The sequence below is a fragment of the Lissotriton vulgaris genome, chromosome 5 (assembly GCF_964263255.1).
Source record: "Lissotriton vulgaris chromosome 5, aLisVul1.2, whole genome shotgun sequence".
Classification (NCBI taxonomy): Eukaryota; Metazoa; Chordata; class Amphibia; order Caudata; family Salamandridae; genus Lissotriton; species Lissotriton vulgaris.
This window is the reverse complement of record NC_141693.1, coordinates 1,995,395,517-1,995,411,467: the sequence shown is the minus strand read 5'-3', so window position 1 is coordinate 1,995,411,467 and position 15,951 is coordinate 1,995,395,517. Positions and strand designations below refer to the sequence as shown.

The 15,951-nt window shown below is 50.3% G+C and overlaps 1 protein-coding gene across 1 annotated transcript in view; it reads left to right on the top strand.

The window, feature by feature from the left end:
- The window catches only part of CFAP77 (cilia and flagella associated protein 77), a 932,628-nt gene that overhangs the window by 582,490 nt on the left and 334,187 nt on the right, over positions 1-15,951 (top strand). The window contains exon 3 of the mRNA XM_086924762.1: positions 7,987-8,209. Coding sequence (XP_086780888.1) covers positions 7,987-8,209 — 223 coding nt within the window. The remainder of the gene's footprint in view (positions 1-7,986; positions 8,210-15,951) is intronic.

The window sequence follows — 15,951 nt, the reverse complement described above, 5'->3', positions numbered from 1 at the left end:
TACCACTCATCCCTCACTCTTTCCGCCATCCCTCACTCTTTACCCCTCATCTCTCACTCTTTAACCCTCAGCCCTCACTCTGTACCCCTCATCCATCACTCATTACCCCATCCCTCACTCTTTACCCCTCATCCCTCACTCTTTACCCCTCATCCCTCACTCTTTACCCCTCAGCCCTCACTCTTTACCCCTCATCCCTCACTCTGTACCCCTCAGCCATCACTCTTTACCCCTCATCCCTCACTCTTTACCCCTCATCCCTCACTCTTTACCCCTCAGCCCTCACTCTTTACCCATCATCCCTCACTCTTTACCCCTCACCCCTCACTCTTCACCCCTCATCCCTCACTCTTTATGCCATCCCTCACTCTTTACCCCTCAGCCCTCACTCTTTACCCCTCATCCCTCACTCTTTACCCCTCATCCCTCACTCTTTACCCCTCATCCCTCACTCTTTACTCCTCATCCCTCACTCTTTACCCCTCATTCCTCACTCTTTACGCCATCCCTCACTCTTTACCCCTCATCCCTCACTCTTTACCCCTCATCCCTCACTCTTTACCCCTCAGCCCTCACTCTTTACCCCTCATCCCTCACTCTTTACTCCTCAGCCCTCACTCTTTACTCCTCATCCCTCACTCTTTACGCCATCCCTCACTCTTTACCCCTCATCCCTCACTCTTTACCCCTCATCCCTCACTCTTTACCCCTAAGCCCTCACTCTTTACTCCTCAGCCCTCACTCTTTACTCCTCAGCCACCATCGCTTTTCATCCCTCACTCTTTACCACTCATCCCTCACTCTTTACCACTCATCCCTCACTTTTTACCCCTCAGCCCTCACTCTTTACCCCTCACCCTTCACTCTTTACTCCTCAGCCACCATCGCTTTTTATCCCTCACTCTTCAATCCTCAGCCCTCACATCTCATTACTCCAATGTGCTCAGCTACGTCAATCATCTTCAGTTGAATTGAAACCAATCTGTTGCCAGCTTAACCCCGCCCCCTTGATTTGTTTTCAAAGTAGTCAAAGTTTTTTTCATCTTATGCTACTGGGTGACTCCAACGTCGCTGCTCAAGAGCCAGGCCATCAGATGCAAGCGACAAACACTGGGCAAAGACAGGTGCGGATACAGAAGCTGAGCCGGAACTAAGGGAAGCTGGGAAAACCTGCCCCGCCAGCTGCATCAGGTGCCGAAACCAAAGGCGGTGAGGCCAAAAAAGGAGCAATCAACAGCAAAGACACCATCTCCCCTCGAATCTTCTGCAGCACCCTCGAGAGGAGGGAAGGAATACAGAAGGCCTGAAGGCCAAGGAAAACCGGGGGAGAAGAGCGTTGTGAGGGGAAGCATATGGATTGATCCAGGGAGCCCCGAACTGAAGACAGAGGAACAGACAGATGGTAAAGAACAGAGGACGGAAGGTTGGGCTCAAGTCATCCGCATGAAAGTTTAGATGCCCCTGAATGTAAGCAGCCCCCATAGCCAATAGGTGAGATTCTGCCCAGGCAAAAATCATGGAAGCCAGCAGATTCAGAGACGTACACCTGGTACCCCCCAGGCGGTTCTGAAGAACCGGGTTTTAGAACCCAGCGGCGCCAGGGATAACGCCCGATGTCTTCGGATTCCCCTGCCTCGGCAAACAGAGACACGGGACACTTCTTGATGACGTCAAAGACCACATTTATTGGCTGCAACCAGGGTCAGAGGTCTACGAAGCACAACACGGGTGGTTCGCCAGAGACTGCACAAATTCAATGAGCGGAGCATGGTCTTTTATGCCAAAAATCACATTCCAGGCTAGCATCAATGACGTACAAACTGACCAATGGAAACATGACATTTCAAAAGTAGCGCATGACGACAATCCCACTTTCCGTTGTCCAGCCCACCAGAAATGACCAAACACATTCCAATATCCTGTTTGATTAGGCCGGACAAACCCATCATAAAGACCTAAATCCAAATCAGTGATTAAAACATAAAGAAAGGAACAGAAACTGATGAGAAGCAAGATAGAAGGGTGGGTGCGTGTACCATAAACTCAGCAATGTCCTGCTCTTTGATCTTTATCTGACCAGCTGCTTAACAAGGAACTGGCTCAGCGAGGTCAGCCTCGGGCAAGGGAGTCAGTTCGGCCAGGTCATGCAAAAGTCAGCTAAGGTGTACGTGTCCCAAGGACTCGTTCGGCCATAGTCATCGGCCTATGTGAGGGCAACCACACAAAATGGCTGCCGCACACAAAATGGAACCCGAGGGTTCAAACGAAATCCCTGAATACGTAGTGTTCTCATTGATCGATTATGACGAAAACACTCGTACACACCGAACTCGTGATTTGCGGTCCGCTGATACCAAAATTGTCTATATCCGACGACCTTTATTGGACGGGTTCAGAATCTACGAACCACGGACCCTGGAACTACGGAACCACAGACCCTCCTTTTGCTCTTACATAGGCAATAAACCCAAACCCATGTCAGTCTGAATCTAGGTCTATTTTCATCAGATCATCAAGATGTTGCTGTAGCATCATCCTAGTACTTAGCAACTCTCTCTGGACACGTCTCCTCGCACACGAAGTAGCACAAAGGCCACATGTAGCAGGAGCACACTGTACACAGAGACAGAACAGGAAAAGGATAGCTAAGTTCATCCCAATGACCATCAGAATCTTCCATCCCCACGTGGATATCAATCCCCAAAACCATCCCATCAACGACCAATCTCCCTCGTCTATATGTACAGACTCGGAGATCTTATGTAGCTTGGAAATGGCCTGGAAGACTGTCGGAGCGTTGTCTGGAATGAAAACGCAGCAGCTCGATTGAATCAGTTTACACACTCCACCTCTATCTGCAAGTGTGACATCAAGAGCAACTCTATTCTGAAGTGTCATAAGTCGATCCGACTGGAGCTCAGCAGTCAAGTTACTAAGGGCACCGGCAGTTTCGACTATGGTGGACTCAACCACTCTCGTCAACTGGCGAATGTTCCTGCTGTTAGCCATCGGTCCCCCAACTCTTGCCCTGCGGTATCTTCCTTACTGAAGACACCTCTAGCAACTCTCGTCTTATGGTAATCTGCCGCAGCTGTAACAATTCCTTAATTCAACTTCTGCACCAACACACCTAGATGCGTCACTTTGTAAATAGGGCGCAACAAGGCGCATTTTTTACGCTACTGGTGCGTCACAAAAAGTGACGCACCGGCGGCGTAAAAGTGACGCACGGCCTCATAAATGAGGCCCAAGGACCCGAGGCCAGAACGCAAGGGAAAGCTCCCCGCCCAGCCAAGCAAATGCGCGGGCAGCACGTTCTGGCCAAGCGTGTAACAAAAGGGCATGATTTCAAACACTGACTACATGTAAATAAAGAAAAACTCACGGCACTGCAGACCCGGCCCGTCCAGCACGAGAACCGGCACCAGGAAGCACGGAGCACACCAGTGTTCTGGCCAACGTCAGACAGCAAAAAAAACAGGCATGGTGGTGGGTGAGAGGGGCTTGTGTTACTAGAAAAAAGAATTCTAGCGTTCTGATTTGGTGTCGTGAGGCAGGATTGCCTCACTTTGTTAGGACTGGGACGAGGAGGACTCATGAATGAATGAATGAATGGGAAATTTGTAATGCGCGAACTTAGCCCAAGAGCATCAAGGCGCAGGGACAGACAGACATACAGTCTCAGTACCGAATACAGGACCATTAGTAAGCCTGAGAGAAGAGGCAAGTTTTCAAAAGTCTATGGAAGGCCACCAGAGAAGGCTCACTAGAAAGTTCAGGGGGGAGGGAGTTCCATAATTTGGGAGCCAAGGTGGAAAAGGCTTTTCCTCCCCACCTAGCCCACGTGAATCTGGGAACCGAAAGCAGATTTCTGGAGGCAGAACACAGAGTTCTCCTAGGGATATAGGCTGCGACAAGAGACCTAACGCCTTTGGAGCCTGAGCCAAATACAGCTCTGTGGGCCATACAGAGGAGTTTGAAGGAAATCCTAGAATGTATTGGGAGCCAATGGAGATGCTTCCTAGCCTGGGTAGCCGAAGCCAGCCTGGGAAGGTTCAGGACCATCCTGGCAGCGGCATTCTGCACCATCTGGAGGCGATGGACAGAGCTCTTATTTATGCCGCTGTAAAGGGCATTGCAATAATCAAGCCTAGAGGAGACCAGGGCAACTGTTGCCTGTTTCCGAGCTGCGGGGGACAGATACGTGGCGATCTTTTTCAGATTCCTAATGATGGCGCAACAGGTGGACACTGTTCTATTGACCTGGGGATCGAATGATAGGGCTGAGTCAATCAGTACTCCCAGATTCCTGGCGGAGTGGGTAGGGTGAGGGCAGTCCCCCAAAGAGGATGGCCACCAGTCCTCAGACCACATATCCTGATTTCTTCCAAAAATCAGGACCTCAGTCTTTTCCCCGTTTAACTTTAAGAAATTCCGTACCATCCACTGTAATACTGCCTCCATGCACGCTCTGAATTTGAGGGATGAGGAATAAGTGATTAAAAGTGAGGGATGATGAGTTGGGGATTTGAATTTGAGACTGAGTAGTGAGGAATGATAGATAAGATGAAAGAGACGAGCAGCGCAGGATAAGGGATGAGAAATGAGGGATGGGCAATGAGACATAACTAAGGAATGAAATATAAGAAGTCAGAGATCAGAAGCGAGGGATGATGATTTAAGGGTAAAGAGTGAGGTTGGTGAAAAAGATATGACTGATGAGGAATGCATATGATGAATGATTGATGAGAGATGAGAACTGGGAAGTAGGTATGCGAAATGACAGATGAGAATTGTGGGAAGGAGCGCGGGTTGAGGAGTGAGGGATGATGATTAAGGGAATGAGCGAGGGTGTAGGAGTGAGTGATGATCGTGAGGGACGGGAGTGACATGGGAAATGAGGCATAATAAGTGAGGGCTGAGGAGTGAGGGATGAGGATTTGGGAAATGAACGATGGTTGAGGAGTGAGGGATGAGGATTGAGAGAATGAGGGATGGTTGAGGAGTGAGGGATGATTGTGAGGGACGGGAAGGACATGAGAAATTAGGCATTATAAGTGAGGGCTGAGGAGTCAGGGGTGAGGATTGAGGGAATGAGTGATGGTTGAGGAGTGAGGGATGAAGATTGAGGGAATGAGCGAGGGTTGAGGAGTAAATGATGATCGTGAGGGACAGGGAATGACATGAGAAATTAGGCATAATAAGTAAGGGCTGAGGAGTGAGGGATGAGGATTGAGGGAATGAGCGAGGGTTGAGGAGTGAAGGATGAGGATTGAGGGAAAGAGCGAGGGTTAAGGAGTGAGGGATGATCGTGAGGGACGGGAGTGACAATAGACATGAGGCATAATAAGTGAGGTCTGCGGAGAGATAGGTGAGGTTTGAGGGAATGAGCGAGGGTTGAGGAGTGAGTGATGATTGGGAGGGACATGACATATGAGGCATAATAAGTGAGAGCTGAGGAGTGAGAGATGAGGATTGAGGGAATGAGCGAGGGCTGAGGAGTGAGGGATAAGGATTGAGGGAATGAGCAAAGGTTGAGGAGTGAGGGATGATCATGAGGGACAGAAGTGACATGAGAAATGAGGCATAATAAGTGAGGGCTGCGGAGAGATAGGTGAGGTTTGAGGGAATGAGCGAGGGTTGAGGAGTGAGTGATGATTGGGAGGGACGGGAGTGACATGACATATGAGGCATAATAAGTGAGGGCTGAGGAGTGAGGGATGAGGATTGAGGGAATGTGTGAGGGCTGAGGAGTGAGGGATGAGGATTGAGGGAATGAGCGAAAGTTGAGGAGTGAGGGATGATCATGAGAGACGGAAGTGACATGTGAAATGAGGCATAATAAGTGAGGGCTGAGGAGAGATTGGTGAGGTTTGAGGGAATGAGCGAGGGTTGAGAAGTGAGTGATGATTGGCAGGGACGGGAGTGACATTAGAAATGAGGCATAATAAGTGAGGGCTGAGGAGTGAAGGATGAGGATTGAGGGAATGAGCGAGGTTGAGGAGTGAGGGATGACCGTGAGGGACGGGAGTGACATAAGAAATTAGGCATTATAAGTGAGGGCTGAGAAGTGAGGGATGAAGATTGAGGGAATGAGCGAGGGTTGAGGAGTGAGTGATGATCATAAGGGATAGGGAGTGACATGAGAAATTAGGCATTATAAGTGAGGGCTGAGGAGTGATGGATGAAGATTGAGGGAATAAGCGAGGGTTGAAGAGTGTGTGATGATCGTGAGGGACAGGGAGTGACATGAGAAATTAGGCATTAGAAGTGAGGGCTGAGGATTGAGGGAATGAGAGAGGGTTGAGGAGTGAGGGATGATCGTGAGGGACGGGAGTGACATGGGAAATGAGGCATAATAAGTGAGGGCTGAGGTGTGAGGGATGAGGATTGAGGGAATGAGCGAGAGTTGAGGAGTGAGGGATGAGGATTGAGGGAATGAGCGATGGTTGAGGAGTGAGGGATGATCATGAGGGACGGGAGTGACATAAGAAATGAGGCATAATATGTGAGGGCTGAGGAGTGAGGGATGAGAATTGAGGGAATGAGCGATGGTTGAGGAGTGAGTGATGGTCATGAGGGACGGGAGTGACTTGAGAAATTAGGCATTATAAGTGAGGGCTGAGGATTGGAGGAATGGGCGAGGAGTGAGGGATGAGATTGAGGGAATGAGCGAGGATTGAAGAGTCAGTATTTGTCATGAGGGACGGGAGTGACATGAGAAATGAGGAATAATAAATGAGGGCTGAGGAGTGAGGGACGAAGATTGAGGGAATGAGCGAGGGTTGAAGAGTGAGGGATGAAGATTGAGGGAATGAGCGAGGGTTGAGGAGTGAGGAATGATCATGAGGGACAGGGAGTGACATGAGAAATGAGGCATAATACGTAAGGGCTGCGGAGAGATAGGTGAGGTTTGAGGGAATGAGCGAGGGTTGAGGAGTGAGTGATGATTGGGAGGGACGGGAGTGACATGACATATGAGGCATAATAAGTGAGGGCTGAGGAGTGAGGGATGAGGATTGAGGGAATGTGCAAGGGCTGAGGAGTGAGGGATGAGGATTGAGGGAATGAGCAAGGGTTGAGAAGTGAGTGATGATCGTGAGGGATGGTAGTGAAATGAGAAATGAGGCATAATAAGTGAGGGCTGAGGAGTGAGGGATGAGGATTGAGGGAATATGCGAGGGCTGAGGAGTGAGGGATGAGGATTGAGGGAATGAGCGAGGGTTGAGGAGTGAAGGATGAGGATTGAGGGAAAGAGCGAGGGTTAAGGAGTGAGGGATGATCGTGAGGGACAGAGTGACATGAGAAATGAGGCATAATAAGTGAGGGTTTAGGAGTGAGGGATGAGGATTGGGGGAATGAGCGATGGTTGAGGAGTGAGGTAGGATGATGAGGGACGGGGAGTGACATGAGAAATGAGGCATTATAAGTGAGGGCTGAGGAGTAAGGGATGAGGATTGAGGGAATGAGCGAGGGTTGAGGAGTGAGGAATGATCGTGAGGGACGGGAGTGACATGGGAAATGAGGCATAGTAAGTGAGGGCTGAGGCGTGAAGGATGAGGATTGAGGGAATGAGCGAAGGTTGAGGAGTGAGGGATGAGGATTGAAGGAATGAGCGAGGGTTGAGGAGTGAGAGATGATCATGAGGGACGGGAGTGACATGAGAAATTAGGCATAATACGTGAGGGCTGAGGATTGGGGGAATGAGCCATGGATGAGGAGTGAGTGATGAGGATTGAGGGAATGAGTGAGGGTTGAGGAGTGAGTGATAGTCATGTGGGCTGGGGAGTGACATGAGAAATGAGGCATAATAAGTGATTGCTGAGAAGTGAGGGTGAGGATTGAGGTTGTGCTAATATAGGTTCTTTCTCTCTAGGTCCCCTCAGTATCCCTGTCTGCAGGACTGGCCATGCTTTGATAATAACCAACGGCCTATAGTTTGCCACATTTCTAACCACGTCCTCCTGTGTTCTTTTTTCCCACCAGCTATTAGCCACTGGGACTCCATCGAGTCTAAAGTTTTTCCACGGAAGATGGTCCGGGATTTCATCGCTCTGAATCAGGATGCGATCTCAGAAGGGCTCGTCAAGCCCATTGAACACTACTACTACCGCAAGACCCACGACAGACAGCGCTTCATCGACAAAGGCCCTCCCACCTTCCGCACCTTCCCGCTGCCACCGGACATGACTTTTGGCATTCCTGTTCGGTAAGAAAAGGTCTGGATGGTAGTGGATGGGGGATTTCTATAGGGTGAAATGGCATCATCCAGCAAACAAAGAGTAGAATAGAAGCAAGAGGCCATCCTTCTTGTTGTCTAAACTCCAACAATGTCATATGTCTGGCCTTCACTTACCACGCCTCATCTGGGCCGTCCCTCAGCTACACCCCATCCCGTCCAAGTGCTTGATTTAGAGTTTGATGGGCGGGTATGTTATATATGGGGTCCACACATTCCTTGTAGATGTGTATGGTTTGCACGCGTGGGTTCGGATCCCATCCTCGTCGCCACTGATTACATATGGTGCCCACACATTCCTTGTAAACATGTATGCTTTGCACATGTGGGTTCGGATCCTATCATCGTCGCCACTTGTTACATGTAGTGTCCATACGTTCCATGTAGACATGTATGGTTTGCATGCGTGTGTTCGGATCCTATCCTTGTCGCCACTTGTTACATATAGCGTCCATACGTTCCATGTAGACATGTATGGTTTGCATGCCTGGGTTCAGATCCTATCCTCTTCTCCACTTGTTACATATAGTGTCCATACGTTCCATGTAGACATGTATGGTTTGCATGCCTGGGTTCAGATCCTATCCTCGTCTCCACTTGTTACATATAGTGTCCATACGTTCCATGTAGACATGTATGGTTTACATGCCTGGGTTCAGATCCTATCCTCTTCTCCACTTGTTACATATAGTGTCCATACGTTCCATGTAGACATGTATGGTTTGCATGCCTGGGTTCAGATCCTATCCTCGTCTCCACTTGTTACATATAGTGTCCATACGTTCCATGTAGACATGTATGGTTTACATGCGTGGGTTCGGATCCTATCCTCGTCGCCACTTGTTACATATAGTGTCCATACGTTCCATGTAGACATGTATGGTTTGCATGCCTGGGTTCGGATCCTATCCTCGTCTGCACTTGTTACATATAGAGTCCATACGTTCCATGTAGACATTTATGGTTTGTATGTGTGGGTTCAGATCCTATCCTCTTTGCCACTTGTTACATTAGGTGTCCATACGTTCCATGTAGACATGTATGGTTTGCATGCGTGAGCTTGGATCCTATCCTCGTCGCCACTTGTTACATTTGGTGTCCACACGTTCCATGTAGACATGTATGGTTTGCATGCGTGGGTTCAGATTCTATCCTCTTTGCCACTTGTTACATTAGGTGTCCATACGTTCCATGTAGACATGTATGGTTTGCATGCGTGGGTTCCGATCCTTTCCTCGTCGCCACTTGTTACATATGGTGTTCACACGTTCCATGTAGACATGTATGGTGTGCATGCGTGGGTTCAGATCCTATCCTCCTTGCCACTTGTTACAATGGTGTCTACACATTTCTTGTAGACATGTCTGCCTGGCATGTGAAGACTACAATCCCATCCTCCTCACCACTTGTTACATATGGTGCCCACACATTTCTTGTAGACATGTATGGTTTGCACGTCTGGGTTCGGATCCTATCCTTCTCACCACTTGTTACATGTGGTGTCCACACGTTCCATGTAGACATGTATGGTATGCATGTGTGGGCGCGGATCCCATCCTCGTTGCCACTTGGTATTTATGGTGTCCACACATTCCTTTTAGACATGTATGCTTTGCAAGCGGAGGCTCCAATCCCAGCTTCATCGCCACTTGTTACATATGGCGTCCATGCGTTCCTTGTAGACATGTATGTTTATCCTCCAGTTTGCTCAAAGGACATTGCAACGGCTATATGATGCTTCTGCTCCCTCCACTAGTCATTTCTCCACCCCACCCCATTCTCTTTTTGGAAAGAACCAACATGACCTCAGGATCCACACATGAACCTTATGTTATTACTTCAACCCACAACAGGGTACTTCATCACAAACGTAACCGATGTCACTTCCTTCGCAGGAGACAGAGAATAACACCATATTCTCAGTGTAAATGCTGCTAGGCAGTCCATAAGGCTAGATGCATGAGTCAGGGCCTGTCATAATCGCCTGGTGCTGGTGAATGGAAATGGCTAAAGAACATTTTCTGAATCCAGTCTGACATTTACTTAGGATGGGATTCTGAAGTATGGGAGCTTTCATATCCTTGAGAACCTCTGTTACTGCATGTAGGTTCCATGCATCATCAGCTGATGTGCAGAGCTCTCAGCTAGAATGCCTGCCAGAACATAATCACCAAATCACATTGGATGTAACAAAGCCCACTGTTGATCAACTCACACCTATTGCATGTCGGGAGTAGGAAGCTGCACAGCCTCTACTGTGGACATCACAAAGGCATTTTGGTTACTGAGTCCTGGACAGATTTCTCCTCAAGGCCCGGCTGTGAGAAGTTAGCCTAGCATGTGATGTCCACTATTCTAGTGGGCACCTTGCACCAGTCTAAACAACCCTTATTAATGGTGGTTGTAAAGTCAACCTTATAGACAAGCTATCCTAGTGGTAGCGTGGACCAGCAGTCTTAGGCTATACTCCAAAGAGCATGTGAAGCTGTTTGTTTTACCAATTATAATCCCTTGAATGCCAAATGAAAGGACACCACACAAGGTGTATATCAAATATATATGTATTTATTTCTAACTCAAACCCTCTGCACTCTTTATGAGGTCAGAGATCGAAATACATCGCAAGTTACTTAAATAGCATACGATAAGTTGCACAAATACAGTTTTGCCCTAGGGGCCTCACAAACCATATACTAAAATAGTGATATAAGAGCCACTACAGAAAGAGTGAATAGGCCTAGAGCCTAGGGAATCGCTGGGGCTACACTAAACGACCAAAGGTTAGGAAGTAGGAGACCCACGGGAGACGCGTGCAGTGTCTAAACACAGTCGCGAGTTGCCATTGACTTATAATGGGAACGTAAAAGTTACGAAGTTATAGATTTAGGATACTTCCGGACGGAGTACGACAAAACCACTTTAGACTAGGACACTTGGATAGTCAAGACTCACGGGAGCACTGGAGTACTCGAGTTACCTCACCCAGGGAAACCGGGTGCATAGGTATCTTTTGGTGTCGGGTTTCGTTGATGTTTTCTATGGAGATCTGCAAAGAAGTGCTGCAGGCGACCAGAGGAAAAGTGTCTGGGAGGATCCAAGGCTGGATCGAGGAACTGATGAACCTGAAAGCAGAGGTGACAGAGTCTGGGTCACTAGCCAGTAACTAGGAAGGAACCAGGCGATATCGAGGAGATTTCAGGTGAAGAAGTGAAGCTTATCTCTGCAGCCACGTGGACCAGGAGGCGTCGACGATGACCAGGAGCTGGATTCGATCTGTCCCACGAAGGATCTAGTTGACTAAGGCATCGGTATCCGGATTGGACCCAACAAGCTTTGGCAAACGCAACCCACGCAGGAAGTGAAGATTGACTTCGAGTCAAACCAGCAAGGTCTGGGGAGCTTCTCCTTTGGAGAGAAGCTGGAGCAAGCCTGGAGCAACCAGGCAAGCAGTGTCAATTCAAAAGGAAGTGTTCGGAGGGCTAACTAGCCAGCGGGCTAGCAACCGGGAAGACGCGTCGAGCTGAAATGCAGGAGTCCACTTCAGCTTCAGAAGAACTACGACCCACCACCACCCGCAACAGCTTCCCCACCGGAGCTGGAGCAAGATCACCGCCGAGCAGCTCACCGCCTCCCTCAGCCAGAACACTCCCACCAGCACAACGGACCCCAACGAAGCAGCCAGCAACCTCACCAAGTGGCTGACCACCTGCGCCAATGACCTCGCACCACTAAAAAACCCTCCCAGCAGACCCGGCAGCAAGAAAACCCCCTGGTTCACCGACGAACTCAAGGAATCCAAGAAGAACTGCCGCACCCTCGAGAAAGCCTGGCGACTCGACCACACCACAGACAACAGGACCGCCCTCAAGCACGCCACCCGCAAACACCATCAGCTGATCCGCGCCACCAAGAAGACGGCACTCAAAGAACGACTGGACAACAACACCCACGACAGCAAGGAACTCTTCAGCATCGTCAAAGAGTTCTCCAACCCCAGCGCCGGAAACAACAACATCACTCCCTCGCAAGACCTCTGCAACTCACTCGCCTCATTCTTCCACCGCTAGATCGCCGACATACACAACAGCTTCGACGCACAGACCACGCACCCTACCACCGAACCAACGCCCGCCACCACCACCCTCTGCAACTGGACCCCGATCAGCACCGTAGACACCACCCGCACGATGAACTCCATCCACTCCGGATCACCAACCGACCCCTGCCCACACCACGTCTTCAACAAAGCCGACGCCATCATCGCACCCCATCTCCGAGACATCATCAACTCCTCCTTCCACACCGCCACCTTCCCGGAGAGCTGGCAGCACGCCGAACTGACCGCCCTCCTGAGGAAACCAACGGCGGACCCCACCGACCTCAAGAACTACCGACCCATCTCGCTTCTTCCTTTTCCGGCCAAAGTCATCGAGAAGACCGTCAACAGACAGCTTGCCACCTTCCTCGAGACGAACGGATCTCTCGACCCCTCGCAGTCCGGGTTTCGGGCCAACCACAGCACCGAGACCGCCCTTATCGCAGCCACCGACGACATCAGAACCCTGATCGACAACGGGGAAACAGCAGCCCTCGTCCTCCTGGACCTCTCTGCGGCGTTCGACACGGTCTGCCACCGCACCCTAGTGAAGCGCCTCAGCAACATCGGAATCCGAGAGAAAGCACTGGAATGGATCATCTCGTTCCTCGCCGGAAGAACCCAGAGAGTCCGCCTCCCCCCGTTCAGATCCGAGGCCACCAAAGTCATCTGCGGCGTACCACAAGGATTTCACTCAGTCCAACCCTCTTCAACGTCTACATGAGCCCCCTCGCAGCCATCGCACGCCAACACAACCTCAACATCATCTCCTACGCTGACGACACCCAGCTGAACCTCTCCCTCACCAACGACCCAACCACCGCCAGAGCCAACCTACATGAAGGGATGAAAGACGTCGCCGACTGGATGAGGAACAGCCGCCTTAAGCTGAACTCAGACAAGACAGAAGTCCTCATCCTGGAATCATCACCCTCCGCCTGGGATGACTCCTGGTGGCCCCAAGCCCTGGGCACCGCTCCCAAACCAACAGACCACGCATGCAACCTGGGCTTCATCCTGGACTCCTCCCTGTCGATGACCAGACAAGTCAACACCGTCTCATCTTTGTGCTTCAACACCCTGCGCATGCTCCGCAAGATCTTCAGATGGATCTCCACTGAAACCAGGAAGACCGTCACCCAGGCACTCGTCACCAGCCGACTGGACTACGGGAACACCCTCTACGCCGGAACAACAGCCAAACTTCAAAAAAGACTTCAACGCATCCAGAACGCCTCCGCACGACTCATCCTGGACATCCCTCGACACAGCCATATCTCCGGACTCCTGAGAGACCTGCACTGGCTCCCCGTCAGCAAGAGAATCACGTTCAGACTCCTCACCCACGCACACAAGGCTCTCCACGACCTGGGTCCCAAGTACCTCAACGACCGCATGACCTTCTACACGCCCACCCGCCAGCTACGATCGACGAGCCACGCCCTCGCCACTGTACCACGCATCCGCAGAGCCACCGCCGGAAGGAGATCCTTCTCCTACCTGGCAGCCAAGACTTGGAACTCCCTCCCCACCCACCTTCGGCGTACCCAAGACCATCTCTCCTTCAGGAAGAAGCTCAAGACCTGGCTGTTCGAGCAGTAACTTACCCCTCTCCCCCAGCGCCTTGAGACCCTCCCGGGTGAGAAGCGCGCTTTACAAATGCCGTGATTGATTGATTGATTGAGCAGGCCCCACGCGGCACTCGTGGAGTGTGGAGGGCTGAGCTTTGGTGCAAATGGCGCTCGGGTCTGGGGCTTCTCATACCCCAATGCACAACTGCGAGGGTACCTTGGGAGTCGAGCAGTTAACAAAATGCAGGAAGTCCAGGGTGTCCGGTCTCACATCTCTCGTGTGCGCCACGGGTCTCAGCTTTGCTGTGGCTGTGAATCTGAGTCAGAGAAGTTTGGAAGTCCAGTTCCTGAGTCGCTGAGTCTTCGGGTTCCAGCAAGAGCGTCGAGAAAGCAAACCGGCAAGTTTCTGGTGGTGCCTGTTTGCACAGGGTGGTCACTCCTTGACCACAAGGGAGATGTCTTCAGTCTTCTAGTCAAAATAGAACGTCGAAGGTCCAAGAGTTCTGTATCAAAGTTTCGTTCCAGGATATTCTAAAGTCTGTGGATACAGATCCTATCTTTATACTAAAAAAATGGGCTGGATTACCTGCTAGGTCCCTCCTATGGGTGGACCTGGGAAGGGGGTGGTTACACCCCTTTCCCTTTGTCCAGTTTTGCGCCAGAGCGGGCTGGAGTGCCCCAGCAACTGGTTTGAACCAGGCTATGCATGGAGCACCTAGTGTGCCCCAGGTAGTGTCTGGAAAAGCATCTTTCCATTCAACCCACCCTGCCCCAGTACACTACAGGCTGTCTGGTGAGGTGCTAGCACCTCCCTCGACAGGAAACCTATTGTCCAGGCCTCCCTTGCTGGAGTTTCCCCCAGCATCAGGAGGTCAGACTTGTGTCTGTGGCAGCAGCATCCATTTTGTGATGCTGAGGCTCGAGTTTAACTTTAACCGAGTAAAGCAGGAACATACATGTCTTTTCCCTCTAGAAGGGTGGAATGCTACCCATGCTGCCAGAATTGGCGGGGGGGTAGTATTCCAAAGTGTTTTACACACCACACGACATGTTTTGATAAAGCCAAACCAAAGTTAGCATTAACCACGAGGATTATAATGCACTTAAGAGTAGATTGTATGGCTATATCATAGAACAGCTATAAGGAGATGGTTCCGAAAGCTGCAGAGGGGCTCAGCTCATGCTAGGGCACCCTCTCACATAAACCAAACACTCTGCCTCCAGGATTGTTAACGCCTGCCATAGGAGTGACTTATAGGTTACTATGTGTCTATATATAAGGTAGATATAGATATACTATATCTAAGTAAGGGGTGATTACACCACCTTACACAAGCTGAGTGATCAGCCTGTGATGTCAGTTTGGATGGCCAGCCAGGGGTGGCATAATACATGCTGCAGCCCCTGGTAGGCCTTGGGTTCACCTATTCCCTGGGGACCTATCTTACACTATACAGGGGCTCACAAAGGTGACCCAATACCCAATCAGGTATGTACCTAAAGTACATGGAGTCCATTTTATAGGGAGATAGATGGCCTGGGGCCCTGAATAGCAGGATCCCAAGCCAACTAAGTTGAAAACCAGCAAAACACTAAGCAAAAAGTTGGGGTAACTATATGGTCAGATATCCACCTTCCTACACCGGCCATTACTGGGCAGTGAGAGTGGTCATAGCTTGTTTTCTCTTTGTTGTCCGATGACCCTGAATACTCCTTCATTCAAAGGGTAGCAGTGTTCGCTCAGCTGGCATGACTCTCTGCTGGTAGATGTGGAGGAGCACAGAGAATGTGGGAGGGTGTTAGTTTCAGAACCAGTACAACACTGCATCCTTGGACTAGCAGCGGATAGCTACGACCCCCAGCATGTGTTACGTACTGGCTGTATGCATGCTTCCTTCAAATCCTACAGGGAGTTTCTGGCTCCAGGCTCGAAATGCAGCCAGACATAGGTGGCAGGTCAACGGTATGCCACTGGTGCAGAGGATTAAGCTTGCCAAGCATGGTCACTACTCCAGTGCTTATCACGTGCACTTTGTTGTTCATTG